Source organism: Carassius carassius, chromosome 20 (assembly GCF_963082965.1).
Source record: "Carassius carassius chromosome 20, fCarCar2.1, whole genome shotgun sequence".
In the NCBI taxonomy this organism is placed as follows: Eukaryota; Metazoa; Chordata; class Actinopteri; order Cypriniformes; family Cyprinidae; genus Carassius; species Carassius carassius.
The window spans coordinates 29,161,113-29,178,057 of record NC_081774.1 but is presented as its reverse complement, the minus strand read 5'-3'; the positions used below and the strand labels follow the sequence as shown (position 1 = coordinate 29,178,057).

General features: G+C 37.9%; 1 protein-coding gene across 2 annotated transcripts; it reads right to left on the bottom strand.

Annotated features, from left to right (window-relative positions):
• Positions 1–1,446: 1,446 nt before the first annotated feature.
• On the bottom strand, positions 1,447–16,700 carry LOC132096812 (vacuolar protein sorting-associated protein 4B). 2 transcript variants are annotated; one of them, XM_059502425.1, is made up of 13 exons: positions 16,562–16,700; positions 15,619–15,730; positions 15,409–15,509; positions 7,536–7,647; positions 7,141–7,288; positions 6,558–6,616; positions 6,261–6,380; positions 5,944–6,100; positions 5,639–5,787; positions 5,153–5,234; positions 4,453–4,672; positions 4,197–4,337; positions 1,447–2,709 (listed from the first exon to the last, which is right to left on the bottom strand). In XM_059502425.1, the coding sequence occupies exons 1-13, from the start codon at positions 16,580–16,582 to the stop codon at positions 2,608–2,610; spliced, it is 1,524 nt and encodes a 507-aa protein (XP_059358408.1). In that variant the 5' UTR covers positions 16,583–16,700; the 3' UTR covers positions 1,447–2,607. The 2 variants fall into 2 exon arrangements, with proteins under 2 accessions (XP_059358408.1, XP_059358409.1); XM_059502426.1 differs by lacking the exons at positions 15,409–15,509; positions 15,619–15,730; positions 16,562–16,700 and adding an exon at positions 8,279–8,551.
• Between the last annotated feature and the right edge of the window lie 245 nt (positions 16,701–16,945).

The following is a 16,945-nucleotide window of genomic DNA, read 5'->3' as shown; positions in this document are numbered from 1 at the left end:
ATTTAAAAAAAAACCAACATTTTTCGTGAATTGTTGGTCTTCTGGAAAATGTTCATTTACTGTACATGTACTCAATACTTGGTAGGGGCTCCTTTTGCTTTAATTACTCCTTCAATTCAGCGTCGCATGGAGGTGATCAGTTTGTGGCACTGTTGAGGTAGTCTGGAAGCCCAAGTTTCTTTGTCAGTGGCCTTCAGCTCATCTGCATTTTTTGGTCTCTTGTTTCTCATCTTCCTCTTGACAGTAGCCCATAGATTCTCTGTGGGGTTCAGGTCTGGGGAGTTTGCTGGCCAGTCAAGCACAGCAACACCATGGTCATTTAACCAACTTTTAGTGCTTTTGGCAGTGTAGGCAGGTGCCAAATCCTGCTGGAAAATGAAATCAGCATCTTCAAAAAGCTGGTCAGCAGAAGGAAGCATTAAGTGCCCCAAAATTTATTGGTAAACGGGTGCAGTGACTTTGGTTTTCAAAAACACAATGGACCAACACCAGCAGATGACATTGCACCCCAAATTATCACAGACTGTTGAAACTTAACACTGGACTTCATGCAACTTGGGCTTTGAGCTTCTCCATCCTTCCTTCAGACTCTAGGACCTTGGTTTCCAAATGAAATACAAGACTTGCTCTCATCTGAAAAGAGGACTTTGGATCACTTGGCAACAGTCCAGTTCTTCTCCTTAGCCCAGGTAAGACACCTCAGAAGTGGCTTAACAAGAGGAATACGACAACTGTAGTCAAATTCCTTAACTTCCTTGTGAAGTTCACTCAAATTCTTGAATCAATTTTGCTTGACAATCCTCATAAGGCTGCAGTTCTCTCAGTTGGTTGTGCTTCTTTTTCTTCCACACTTTTTCCTTCCATTCAACTTTCTGTTAACATGCTTGGATATAGCACTCTGTGAACAGCTTCTTTGGCAATGAATATTTGTGGCTCACCTTCCTTGTGAAGGGTGTCAGTTGTTGTCTTCTGGACAACTGTCAAATCAGTCTTCCCCGTGATTGTGTAGCCTAGTGAACCAAACTGAGAGACCATTTTAAAGGCTCAGGAAACCATTGCAGGTGTTTTGAGTTGATTAGCTGATTGGAATGTCACCATATTCTAATTTGTTGTAATTTGGGGTTTTTGTTAAATGTGAGCCAAAATCATCACAGGTAAAAGAACTAAAGACTTAAACTACTTCAGTCTGTGTGCATTGAATTTATTTAATACACGAGTTTCACAATTTGAGTTGAATTACTGAAATAAATGAACTTTTACACGACATTCTAATTCACTGAGATGCACCTGCAAGTCCTTTATTCAAAAACACCGCCCACAATGGCTTGTCAACCCGCTATCAAAAATATAAATAAATAAAAAATACAGAACTGACAGATTGACAGGGAGTGAGCGTTTTAGGAGTTTGTGTGAACACATATGCATTAAAGGAACAAATAAGTAAAGTTAGTTTAATTTCAACCTTTATTTACATGTGAATATTAAAATGAACACGATAAACCAATTTTAAACAGTCTGCAAACCGTCTGTTTAACAAGACTTATCCTCAAAACAAACCAAGTACATCTACATTGTTATTCTAATAGTACAATGTCTTATAGGTTTTTAAACGGCAAACCAAACACCCTAAGTGTATACAGATTGATATATATGTTTGTAAAGTTTTAAATGAAATGTGCAAATATCATCCAATTATTCCCAAACCTTTTGCCTATAAAAACAGTTATATAACCATCAGTAAGCATCATTTGTGCATTACGCATATGCAGATCGAGAGAGACAGAGAGAAGGAAATGCGAAGAAGGCACATTGTGTTCTGAGCCTCAGCAAGTGAATTTAAATGAACGTCCAACATTAGCCCCTGAACATATAATGTAACTCATATCTCAGTGAAGGAATAGCACATTTTACAGTAATATACTGAAAGTAATGATGTACATGGAGATAAAAACATATGTAGTATATGTAAAGAGTGCCTGTAAAGAGTACATGTAAAGAATGCGGATCTCTGAGTGTTCTATCAAATCCCAATGCACAGATTCAAACCATGACATTCTCAAACAAGAAGGAAAACAGCTCTAGAAAGACAAATCTCACCACCCTTGTGAAGAAAAGCATTAGAATGATTTTCCAACAAAAGAATTATAAAATGGAGCTGGAAAGTCTTCGTGTGTCATCAGAGCTTAACTATTGTCCATTCAAATTTATGTGAATGTAAACAAAACTGACTTGGTATTAGTTTAGGAACAAATTATAATTGCTAATTGTTTTACAGCACATCTGTTGTAGGTCCTGCTGACTGTGTTTTTCATAGAAAGCACATAATTATGATTGAGACCGCTTATTAATGATAAATGATGCATGATGGTCACAAGGTACTGATGGCAGCCTTGCAGTCAGAGCAGCTATTAACATGTGAGGAAAAACTGAGGTGGGCTTTAAGAGATACACATTTCAGATTAGATCTAGCCTTTAGCCGGAGTTGAGGGGGCTTGTCAGTCAGAGGAAGAGCATGGGTATGAAAGGAAGAGAGGGGCGTGTGAAGGGCACAAGAGAAGATGTGACAATCACAATCTGTTTGCTTTGGTTTGGGGAGACCGGCTCTGTTCAGCCCTCCTGTCCAAAGTCCTCAGTGAACTTTTTCAGCTTCTCCAGATCCTGCTCGTTGACGGTGGGCTTTGTGTTGGAGAGGGACCTCAGCATGTCTGACTGTGGGTGTGAGCAGAGCATGATAACGAATTGATAAAAGTACCATAATCATCTTGTAATTCAACAGGTTTCTAATAAAATAAAACAATACAAATATTTGGCATCCTGAGTTAGAGTCTCAGCTCGCGGACCTTTCCCGATCCCACACCTACTCACTCTCTCTCTCTTTCTCACTAACACTCACACTCTCTCTCACTCTCACTCTCACTCACTCTTTCTCTCACACTCACACACTCTCTCACACAGTGTGAGTGTGAGAGAGAGTGTGAGAAAGAGAGAGAGAGAACAGTAAGCGCTTGAACTAACAATAAACATCCCAAAGTGCCAGTTTTGTCGATTATCCTCATAAGAGCAATCTTAAATGATTTATATAAAGTCTAAAATGAACAAAAAGAGTTGTGAGAGAATGAGGCGAGATCCATAGACAGTATATAAACGGTGAGATCCGGGTGTCTGTCTGCTCTTAAAGGGACAGCAGCCAATAAAGCTTCCTGTCAGTAAAGTTAAATAACAAAGGGAACAGAGAAAATGACTCGCTGCTCTTGACTAAATAACTTTTGAAGCTTTAATAAGGATTAACCATTTAATTTATAGTTTATGCAGTGCAGACTGCATATAACTTTGATAACTTTATTAAATTTCTGTATATTTCCTAACTGTTAAGACAGGAAGGGCAGGAGTAAACATGACATTTATTATGGGTTTATGTTAGCATTGTTTTAAGTTTACTTAAATTAAAAACTGTTATATTTTTGAAGCCTAATAATAAATGTAAAAAAAAAAAAAAAAAATCATTAGCTGTATTAATATCAGTAATACTGGCCTTCATTCATAAAAAGATGCCATTTAAACAAGTATTTAAAATATACTGTCTTTATGTTGTTTCTACATTAATTTGATTAACTGTGAATTACATTAAAAAATATATTAAAAACGTACAAAAACATTTCTTTTTTTATTGCGATTAATCACAGAAAAAATGTGTGATTAATCTAGTTAAAGTTTTTAATCGATTGACAGCACTAATATATATATATATATATATATATATATATATATATATATATATATATATATATATATATATATATATATATATATATATATATATATATATATAATTATTCCTGCACAAAAAGCTGAATTTTCAGCGGTCATCCTTCAGAAATCATTCTAATATGCGAATTCATTACCAATGTTGGAAAAAGTTAATAGTTAAAAGAACATCATTTATTTGAAAATGGAAATCTTTTCCAGCATTCTTTAGTCACTTAAAGCATCCTTTAAATTTCTTACAAATTTTATTGACCTTAAAATTCTGAACAGTATTGTATTTATACATTTAAAGAGCATGTAAATAAAGCAGAACATATTTCTAGGAAGACAAAAATAGCTTGACACTGGGACACAGCATCATTTTTTCTTATGAACAATAGTCACATACTGTATAAAGCACAATTAGTATATACTGGAAAAAATATGCTCACCATGGAAACAATTGGCTCCAAAAGTTTCTCTCCAGGGACTTCCATCCATGTCATTTCAATAGCCTGTGGATCACCTGGGGAGCAAGGGGTTAAAAGGTCATCTACTATGACATTCGGGTCACTTCTTGATGCTCCTCGTACCTAATGAAAGAAAACGGTTAGGATTAGAATGGGGAGGAATTAATTTAAGATATTAAAGTAAGACTCATTTTAGGTTTGCTCAGTGTGTTGATGTAACCCGTGTCAAAGGACTCACCCGTTTGAAGTGAGTGGCGGACTGAACCTTCCTGACGGGCTGCATGAGGGCATCTCTGACGATGACGCTGATGTCAGCACCAGAGTAACCGTCCGTCTTCTTGCCCAGAGTCATGAAGTCTGATTCGGTGAGACTGTTCGGTGTGCTGCCCAGATTCAGCTTGAACATGAATCCACGAGCGTGCTCTTCGGGCAGAGGAATGTAGATGCGTTTCTCAAATCTAAACACAATGAACATATACTCTTACAGTTAAAGAGTGATAGGCACACACACACACACACACACACACACACACACACACACACACACACACACACACACACACACACACACACTCATTCTTTGTTACCATTTTTCACATATTACAATATTTCACATATTTTCAAAGCAATCTCTTATGCTCAACAAGGCTACATGAAAACTACAGTAAAAGCAGTCATATACACACACAAACACACACACACACACACACACACAGAGATTATTCTATAAATTGTATAGACCTGTAGATCTTTCATATTTACATTTCACGTGATTCACTGAAGAGTTGAATAACCTGTTCTAGCTGATGTCACTCAGTGATGTCATCCAGTCACGCTGAATGAGATCATCTTTATCTGACAGACACTGATATAATCACTCCTCTCTGACGGTTCTCTCTCGGTTTTCCCTGTAGTAATTCATGAAAACAAATTATTACCGTCTTCTGATGGCAGAATCCAGCGTCCAAGGGATGTTTGTGGCTCCCAGCACCAGAATCCCTTCGTTGTCATTACCAACACCTATAATGAATTTTTATTAATTGTTCATTAAATCTAACAAATACCAACATGATGTATGTGCATTTACAATTGAAATATTTTTTTCAGTATCACAGTAATATGATTTCTGCAATTCAGTCATGAGAATTTGAGGCTGGAAATGTGCTAAACTGTCAAGTAAATAATCTCATTATAATAATCTCATTCTTTGAGGTAAAACAAATAGATTCAACCAATACAACTATATACAAAAATGAAACAGACTTTAAAAGATTTTGCATCACTGCTGGTTCTGAATGCATGTCAGACAAACACAGTGTGGTCAATAACCCATTATTTTAGTTTCTTTAAGGTGTGTTTAATAAGGTTTGGAGCAGGTTGGACATCCCTGTTACAGACGGTCATAACATGTTTAAAAGGCTCACCTTGCATCTGAACCAGAAACTCGGTCTTGATCCTGCGAGCTGCTTCGCTTTCATTCTCACTCCTGGAGCCGCAGAGTGAATCGATCTCATCGATGAAGATGATGGAGGGCTTGTGCTCTCGAGCCAAAGTGAACAAATTCTTCACCAGCCTGAGGGGATGAAAGGAGATCATTTTACCCATTTAATCAGATGACAAGCAACTTTAACCAATCAAAACTGGAGACCTCACTCTGTATCATTTTCACAAACGGTAGAGAATCTGGAAGTGTGGCCATGAAAACCGCAGCATTCCTCACAAGACTCACTTTTCACTCTCTCCCAGCCACTTGGACACCAGGTCTGACGAGGAGATGGAGAAGAAGGTGGAGTTGTTGGCTTCTGTCGCTACTGCTTTGGCCAGGTAAGATTTGCCCGTTCCAGGAGGCCCGAAGAGAAGGATGCCCCTCCAGGGAGTTCTTTTACCTGAGACAGAAACAATTTGTATTACTAGAGGTATTCTTTCAACAGAGTAATGGTTCAGTTGCAGCTTTGATATAACTATACTGGCACTGCTGATCACTGAATACTTAAGAGTGTTATGTGAAAGCAGTGCCCATTGGTTGATACTAATATAGCCACTTGCCTGTGAAGAGATGTGGGAATTTGATTGGCAGAATGACGGCTTCTTTCAAAGCCTCTTTGGCCCCTTCCAACCCGGCAACATCGTTCCATTTAATGTTTGGCTTCTCCATGACAATGGCTCCTGTGATAATAGATCAGAAATCAGATTAAAACTAAAACACATCAAACGTGTTACCAAAAAAGGTACTGCTTTTCTTAGTATCACTTTAGACTACAAGTAATAAAACTTACCCAAATAATATAACTGAATTGAGTAAAATAATTGAGTAGATCATTTCTTGAAGGGGAAATCACTTGCCTGAGAGTTGATTCTGAAATTTCTTTTTCTCTGGATCGTCTTCTCCATCACTTTCAGTCCTATGATTAAAAATATATAATTTTTAAATTAAAACTTTTATTCAGCAAGGTTGCGTTCAGTTGATCAAATGTGAAAGTAAATGCATATATAACGTAACAAAATACTAATTTCAAATTATTGCTTTCTTTTAAAAGTTTCTATTATTAAATGACTGAAACGGTTTTCAACATCGCTTACAATCAGAAATACTTCTTGAGCACCAAATCATCATATTAGAATGATTTCTGAAGATCATGTGACTAATGAATGGTTATATAAATAGCACAACAGCAAAGGAGGAAGTTCACAGTCTCAGTTGCTAACCTGTTTTTGCATAGATATGAGAGCAGATGCTATGGGCTTTCAGAATGATCAAGTCCTGTGTATTATTAATGTCCATCAGAGCAAGATTAGATTAATTTTTTAAAGCGGTATTGTGTTTGAAAACAACTAGCAATTAATGCATTTTGATTCACAGAACTCAAGCACACGTTTCAAATGAATTCATGTGTATGTTTGTATTTATCCAATCAACAGCACCCACCCTTTGTCACTGGACTGAGACTCCTTCACTGGTTTCGCCGGGGCTTTCTCTTTCTTCTTCAAGTATTCTTTCAGCTTCTCAGCCCGGTCTAAATATTCGGCACATTTGGCCCGAATGCTTTGTTTGGCCTTATCACCCTGTGCTTCATCTTTACAAAAGAAAGACAGTTAAATGTATAGAGGCCTCTCTTGTGTCAAATACTGCAATGCCTTCTCATTAACATCCTTAAAAATCAACACTCTAATTACAACATGTGTAAAGCAAAAGGAAACTACTACTGTCTGGATAAAAACAAATAGTACGATAGAAACAATATACTTAATGTTTGTCTGATTCCACGGCTAAAACATTATTTTGTATGGACAGGTATAAATTGATTTCTGCTGCATACTTACATTTGACAACGTGCAAGAAATATTGAACAGCATGTTGATACAGACGCAGGGCTTCTTCATAGTTTTCAGCCTTGTCCTCCTGAGCTGCCTTACTGGCCAAATCTATAGCTTTCTGAGTGGTAAATATCATAGCGTTATTTCAGAATGGATTTCAGAAAATGCAATGTAGCTATTAAGTTTTATTTCCATAACAAAGACAGTATAAGGGAGTTTCAAGTCAGTTGTATGAGAGCATATAAGACTTAATCACACCTTTATTCTCAAACAAACTACAAAAGGATAAATGTGACATCTGTTCACCACAGAGAAACTATAATAATTGAGAAAGGAACGATTAAGTAAATTGTAATAGATGTTAAAATTGTGTTCATGAGCAGATAACAATATGCAGTGCTACACTTTAAACCCAACACCTGTCTGCTTATTGTTATCTTTTCTGATCTTTACCTGCTGATTAACATACAAAATAACATTTATAACCTATCAATTAATCAAGAGTGATTACGACCGTGATGGTTTGTAAGTATATTTAGATTATATGACAGAAGTTAAAGAAAACACGAGGCTGCTAGCAAGACATGGGCGACAATTTCTTTATATTTACAACAAAACAATTGCCTTCAAAATATATGAATTACAGATACGATAAAACGTAATATTTCACTTAAGTAACGTTAAATCCATAAGTTAATGGTATTGCAGTCGGTTTGATAAACTCTGAGATCAATTGTTTGGTAACTTACCTGTAAGTTGTTGTTGTTGTTGGCAGCCATAGGGGCTGAAAAAAACAAAAACGAACGGCGTGTTTCGGAAATATAAACACAGTGGTATATTAACAAACTGTCGCGTTTTTACGAACAAACAACGAAGACTGTAAATTGATGATTTTTCAATACTTATTTTTGAGATCGGAGAATAAAAGAGGGAAAAAACACTTCTGTATTAAAACGTCGAATGTCACTTCCGCCTTCACGCTCACGTGTTGCAAAAATGTACTGCGTCACACGGGCGAGACCTGCCCAACATTCGGCGCGCCCTTACAAACGCCCACGATTTCAGGAAAAAAAACGAGAGAAAAAAAGTAATTCATACGTAATAAAAATTTTACTTGATATATTCAATATTTACTGTAAGTAACAAAAAGAAAGATTCTCTCAAGCTGATGCCACCAAACATTAGCAATTATAACTATATGACCGTGTTGTACAAATCATATGCAACCATTTGATTGTAATATTTTGAATACCCAAGTTACAGTGATTACAGTTACTTAAAGAACAATTAATTTGCCCTGATTATCTGGGAGATTCAGTAAAGTTGAAACAAAGAAATCTGACACTCACAGAAATCTGATTCAAATACAGAAATGCTTGCATGTCTGGTTTTGGGTTGATGTTGGTTTCCAAACACCTGATATTTTATACCATCAAAATACTTCTGTAATATCTGTTAGGTAAATAAGTGAACACAATAAAACCTGGCTATTTTAATATCAGATTTTTCAAATATAATGTGTTTTAATTGTATCCATTTTAATCATGAAAATTTCTGTTTGCCAAATCACTGGATTGATAATTTGCCATACATTACATTACGTTTTAATTAATTATGCTCTTGGCACGTAGAATGAATTATTCTCTTCACCTAATTAGACATTTCTCTTATATTAGATCTTAATATTAATGATAGGTTCCAAACATGTCAACTTACCCGTCAGCGAACTATATTTCCCAGCCCACCCTGAGAATTATTCAGTGTAATAAAAAATGTGACGAATAACTCCAGTCTCTTCTGTATTATTTTGTTGGTTTAAGGCTACTAGAAATGTTCACATTCACATCTAAAGAGGCCAGTGTGTTTATTATAGTGATATAGCTAGTCTGAAGTCATCGGTGAGATATAAACAAGTGTTTCCATTGTTAAACTGAGAGGTCATCGACAGGCATGAGCCATATCATTGTTTAAACATTATCAGACATTATAGCCTATTGCAATATGGCAGACTATAATAAACAACATATGTTGCTATTGTTCCTTTAGAACCATGTTGAGAACACCAGACACCAGAGTAAACAAGTACAAACATTTATGTAAGGAAACACAAAAACAGAATGTAGTGTAGCCAAACAGAATATAGATATATATAGCATTTTTTTTAAGTATACATGGTCCAATACCTTTATATAACATGAAATCAAAATGGACCCTTTTTACCTTTTTAATACAAGTTCCTGGTCTTATTGTGTTTTATCCATGCACATTATTTAAAACTTGATATCACCAAGCCCCCTTAATTTTTATTTCATCCCCTAAAACCACCAGTGCAAATGCAAACAGCTTTTAATTTTCAATTTAAGTGAGCTGAGAAATATTAAATAGAGACATTGGATTTTGATGGCATGGGTCCATTTGGTAGATTTAAGGCTTCTTCAGTTTAGACGCATCACTGAAGTGGAAGCAACATGATCTCACAAGAGAACTATTTTACAAAGATGTGATTTTGTAGGAATTTGTATAATGTGATTCATCTGGAAATGTGTGATAAAAAAAAAGAATGAAGGTCCACCACTAACCCCACCAATAAACCTAACCATCGATGTGATATAAGAAGATAGCACAAAAATGCACAACTGAAATCAGACACATTAATTCAAATTAAGTAACACTGACTGCTCTTTGACAACATTTCATGGATCTAATCAAGTCATGTCAATACAAATCAACTCAAGCTGGAATTTCACATGAGAGTGAAAGATGCACACATATTTGTTCTATGTGAGCTGTGCTTCTTATTTACTTGCAATATGCAATTAAACTTTTTTTTGCCCATGGAATATCACCAAAAGTGTGTCTGCACCTTAAGCCATCCATTTTAAAAAAAACATTTAGAAATTACCATAAGAGTGTGTTGATTGTGTCTGCTTCAACAAGGATGGTGTTCAGTGTAAATGTGAAGTCATCAGTGTAGTGACACACCAAAGAATTTAAAGTTGTGTGCCACTTCTATTGACACACCTCTGAGAGATAGGCTACACATCAAGTTCTAATGGGGACATACAGGAGCCCCTCAAAAAAACACTGAGTTTCGGTATCTGTAATAGTCTGATGATACTGCTAGGACAAAACTTTTCCTTGTAAAAAAAAAAAAAAATAACCAAACTTTAAAATAGCCAACACCCTAAAAATAAACTTCAACAACAATACTTTACAGTGAAAGAGCATCTAATGCGTCACTGTCTAATCACAGAACAACCACTTCACCTGCCACCTGATGATATCTCAGACCATTATTTAGTTTTGTGCAAACTTCATATAGCCAAAATTGTAAATTCTGCTTCTTGTTACAAGTATTGAAGAACCATCACTTCTACCCCAAAAGACTGCTTTTGTAAGTTATCTTCCTGATGTATCCGAATTCCTTAGCATATCCAAAACCTCAGAACAACTTGATGATCTAACATCTTTTCTAGCATTTTAAATACAGTTCCTCCTTTATACTTAAGGAAGGTTAAGGAAACGAGTATGACACCATGGTATAATGAGCATACTCGCACCCTAAAGAGAGCAGCCCGAAAAATGGAGCGCAGCTGAAGGAAAAAAAAAACTAGAGGTATTTCGTATTGCTTGGCAGGGAAAGTAACCTATCCTACAGAAAAGCATTAAAAGCTGCTAGATCCGATTACTTTTCTTCTGTTTTAGAAGAAAACAAACATAACCCCAGGTATTTATTCAATATAGTAGCTAAATTAACAAAAAATAAAGCCTCAACAAGTGTTGACATTTCCCAACATCACAGCAGTGATGACTTTATGAACTACTTCACTTCTAAAATCGATACTATTAGAGATAAAATTGTAACCATTCAGCCGTCAGCTACAGTAGGGCATCAGACAGTGCACTATAGACCCCCTGAGGAACAGTTCTACTCATTCTCTACCATAGGAGAGGAAGAATTGTATAAACTTGTTAAATCATCTAAACCAACAACATGTATGTTAGACCCTATACCATCTAAGCTCCTAAAAGAGGTGCTTCCAGAAGTCATGGATCCTCTTCTGACTATTATTAATTCCTCATTGTCATTAGGATATGTCCCCAAAACCTTCAAACTGGCTGTTATTAAGCCTCTCATCAAAAAACCACTACTTGACCCCAAAGAACTAGTTAATTATAGACCAATCTCGAATCTCCCTTTTCTGTCCAAGATACTAGAACACTTTCTAAGACTTGATGGCTGCTCTGTCAATTCTTCATCATCAGTTAGGAACCTAGGTGTGCTATTTGATCGCAATCTTTCCTTAGAAAGCCACGTTTCTAGCATTTGGAACTGCATTTTTCCATCTCAAAAATATATCTAAATTACGTCCTATGCTCTCAATGTCAAACGCAGAAATGTTTATCCATGCATTTATGACCTCAAGGTTAGATTATTATAATGCTTTATTGGGTGGTTGTTCTGCACGCTTAGTAAACAAACTACAGCTAGTCCAAAATGCAGCAGCAAGAGTTCTTACTAGAACCAGGAAGTATGACCATATTAGCCCGGTCCTGTCAACACTGCACTGGCTCCCTATCAAACATTGTATAGATTTTAAAATATTGCTTATTACTTGTGACGAGTGGGGCGGGGCCGAGAGATGTGGGAACACGAGCGAGGCCGGTGGAGTGATTGGGAAATCAGTGACACCTGCGACCCACCACCGGTCTCGAGTCCCACAGAGGAGATGGAAGGATATAAAACTGGAGCGACGACAGTGAAGGAAGAGAGAGGACCAGGCCTGGGCTTTAGTTTGTTTTGCTTTTTTATTTGAGCGCATTAGTCGTCCGTGAGGGGCTGGTGCGCTGTTTTGTGTTTATTTTGGAATTATTAAAGTGTCATTTGATTGTCCGCCAGTTCCCGCCTCCTTCTTCCCGAAGATTATGAAGGTTTTATTATTACAGTGGTGCCGAAACCCGGGAGAAGGAGGGAAGTGCTGCTGAAGATCGCTCGCCGCTGTGGTGAATCCGCGGTGCCATCGAGCAGGCGAGGAGGATGCCGCCATGGATGCTCGAGGCGGTGGGCTGGAGTGAGTTGCCGGGGACGGGTGAGCTCACTGCCGGCCGCCCGCGATGTGGAGGGGCGGCTGCCGTCCGTGAGGGAGCGGAGGAGTCGCCGCCATTCGCCAGAGACCCGGAGCCTGCTGCCGTCCGCCTGAACGGGGAGGAGCAGGGAACGGGGGACTCCTGCTGGCTGCCCAAAACCGCAGGAGCCGTCACCGTCCACTGGGCGGCGGAGGAGTGTCGTGCCGTCCGCCGAGGGCCGTCCAGTGCCACCGCCAGGCACCGCAGAGGAGATCACCCAGTTGGTGGAGGGCCGAGCAGCAGTGTGTCTGGGAACCGGAATTTTTTATTTTTTTTTCCTCTCTCCCCTGTCTCGTCTCTGTCGCTCCTCCTTCCATCTCCTTTTCTCTCGTCTGTCCTACCCCCAGGTTCCCGCAGGTCCCTGTGAGCGGTCCCCCCCGGAGGGAGGGGGGGGTAGAGTGCAGTCTCGAGGGTACCCCCCCGGCCTGCGAGGGGCGATGGGGGTATGTGACGAGTGGAGCGGGGCCGAGGGATGTGGGAACACGAGCGAGGCTGGTGGAGTGATTGGGAAATCAGTGACACCTGCGACCCACCACTGGTCTCGAGTCCCACAGAGGAGATGGAAGGATATAAAACTGGAGCGACGACAGTGAAGGACGAGAGAGGACCAGGCCTGGACTTTATTTTATGTTTTGGTCCATGAGGGGCTGATGCGCTGTTTTGTGTTTATTTTGTAATTAAAGTTTCATTTTGATAGTCCGCCGGTTCCCGCCTCCTTCTTCTGGATGTATATTAAGGTTTTATTATTACATTACTTATAAAGCCCTGAATGGTTTAGCACCTCAGTATTTGAATGAGCTCCTTTTACATTATAATCCTCTACGTCCGCTACATTCTCAAAACTCAGGCAATTTGATAAACCGGAACTGGGAACACTTCCCATGACACCCGATGTACTTGCTACATCATTAGAAGAATGGCATCTACGCTAATATTAGTCTGGTTATCTCTTATTCCGAGGTCACCGTAGCCACCAGATCCAGTCTGTATCCAGATCAGAGGGTCACTGCAGTCACCCGGATCCAGTACGTATCCAGACCAGATGCTGGATCAGCACCTAGAAAGGACCTCTACATCCCTGAAAGACAGCGGAGACCAGGACAACTAGAGCCCCAGATACAGATCCCCTGTAAAAACCTTGTCTCAGAGGAGCACCAGGACAAGACCACAGGAAACAGATGATTCTTCTGCACAATCTGACTTTGCTGCAGCCTGGAATTTAACTGCTAGTTTCGTCTGGTCAGTGGAGAACTGGCCCCCCAACTGAGCCTGGTTTCTCCCAAGGTTTTTTTTCTCCATTCTGTCACCGATGGAGTTTCGGTTCCTTGCCGCTGTCGCCTCTGGCTTGCTTAGTTGGTGTCACTTATCTACAGCGATATCATTGACTTGATTGCAAATAAATGCACGGACACTATTTAAACTGAACAGAGATGACATCACTGAATTCAATGATGAACTGCCTTAACCTGTCATTTTGCATTATTGACACACTGTTTTCCTAATGAATGTTGTTCAGTTGCTTTGACGCAATGTATTTTGTTTAAAGAGCTATATAAATAAAGGTGACTTGACTCCCAGACACCCAGTTATTATTAGACAGCAAGAACTTGAGACCAAGAGGACAAAGTTTTGCTGATAAACATGTCATCTAAGACTTTCTTGTTAAATGCCCTAAGTACACCCTCTAACTGGAAACCATTCCATACCTGGTCAAACCGTTTTTTTTTTAAGTCTGCAACTGGATACTGTAATATGCAACAGACCACAGTCAGGACACAAAACAGGCCTCCTTCATGCTTAGTGCTTCTGGAGACTGAGTATGTACTGAGTCTACAGTTGTTCTGACACATAACCATCACACAAAACAATCACATTATTTTCGTTTTTTGGCCATATCAGTTTGCAAAGCTCATTGGTATTTTCATGAGAATCCTTTGCTACTTTCAGTAAAGAATATATAACTAATGAACTTTTCACAAATTATTAAACCAAACTGAAACAATGAACTGACTTAAACTGAATAATTACTATTTACTATTGCTGCTTTACAGCAGAACTGAATATCATTTGCACAACTGAAATATTATTTATCACTGTAAAGCTGCTTTGAAACTATCTGTATTTCATAAAGTGGCATATAAATAAAGGCAATAATATAATATAATATCGAAACCACTAAGCCCACTAAACATATATTTCAAGGAAAAGTAAATGAGAGGAAATGAGATCAGGAAATGTTGCTAGCTAGATTCAGACTCACACCACCCATATGAGAGCAACAGCGCAATGTGTTGAAGCACATGCACTACCATAAGGCCACGTCTGTAATGTTTCATTTGATTTCAAACTACGTCAGTGTGCTCAGTGGTTTTGCTGACCGCAGCATGTTTTTCATCAGGATTTTCATTTAATTTCTCAATCTTCCCTCTGCATGTATTCAGTTCATGCCACAGAATGATGCTGCCTCCATGCTTCAAAGCACTGTTAGTGTTCTTGCAGTGGGCTAAATTGTTTTTACTATTCGACATCACTTATATTAGTGACCAAAGACATATTAATGTCCAGCTTGTGTTAATAAACTGTAATACACTGCTGTAGACAGGTGGTTTTATGAAGATTGCACAGAGACAGCATGATATATCTGAATGTTTCTTACATTTTTTTAAAAGTGAGACTCTTTTGTTTATTGTGGTCCAAATTGCTCGGACATATTGATAAATACACAAAGAGACAGTGATAATTTTATAGTAACCTCTTTCTTATCAAGACAGTCTTGGAGCTCTTCTGCTCTGTCTAGATACTGCTTACACTTATCTCTGATCTTCTGATTGCCCTCCTTACCCTGTGGTTCACCTAAATGCATGGAAACAAAGGGATAAAAAAAACAGGAAAAATGACAAGAAACTTGATCAGACCATTGCATATTGTTGTAAATAGGTTAGTCGCATATTTATGCACTTACGTTTTATTATATGCAGAAAATATTTCACTGCATGTTGATAAGATTTGACAGCTTCCTCATACTTTCCAGCCTGGTCTTCTTGTGAAGCTTTGTTGGCTATAGCTATAGCTTTCTGTAAAATGAAGCATGTGCAATTGCGCTTATTGTCTCAAGACATAAACCACTATGCAGAGATTAAAATGTAGTGTAAGAAGTATAAATATTCTGAAAGCATCATTACACAATATGTAATAACATTTCATATTAAAATTTAATTTAATTTACTTAAAAATGTAAAACTATAATGTATTGCACACATAAAGTGATTTATAATGACTAGTACAAAATATTATTTGGTGCCAATAAACTTTAACAGACAATTAGTCTGAAAATGCACATAATTGAATTATAACGAATTGAACATCATGAGTCTCAATCTGTGACCATAGTGTGGTTTAAATAATAATACACAATTAATTTAAATACACCAGTAAATATGGATTTATGGCTAAATGTTATAATTATTTTGGGGGGCTGGTGTGATGCCTTAAAAAAAAATTTCCAAAACTGTTTTCATCTTTAAACATCTTGAGAAATCTGAGTTATGACCGTATCTCGAAAACTAAAGCGCTGCCTATATAGACAGCATTTACAGGCACCATGTGGGCTTCAGGAATCACTGCTAAGTCTAAAAACATAGCCTGTGTCCTCATTACGATTAAGTTTTTACTTAAAGATTACTTAAATCACAACTCTAACTTCATTCATACATAATGACAATAATTTGGTTATTTGGTCTATACAAAAGACCAAAATGGTTTCTAAACAACCAAAACAACTTTTACAAAAGAAAATGGACACGGATCTGCTATTAAATATTACAAACTAGCCTACAACAACACTCAGTCTTGTGAATGTACACTTTCTTGACACTTATTCGTGATTTCTGTATGGGTTTATTTACCTGTAAATTGGTCGGCTCCATGTCACGCTGATTTGTTGTGAAGTCGCTCTCTGTTGAGTTTCGGTATTGTTGGTCTTGGATTATCCAGTCTGTGAACACCCATCCGACTCATAGATCAGGCATGATTATAATGAGGAACAACACGACAAACAGCGGCCTCTACATCCTCACACTCAGGAAAATATCATTATAGCTGGAATGCATGAATGCCTTTTGACCTGACCACTTCTAGTTCCACCTAAAGACCAGTTTATCCATATAATTACATTTTATATATAATTTCTAATTTCTAATTTTGGCTTGATATGGGGGGGTATTTTAAGTAAATGTTTTAAACAGCACGTTTTAAACAAAATAAAATATATTTCGTTTAAACTTTCAAAT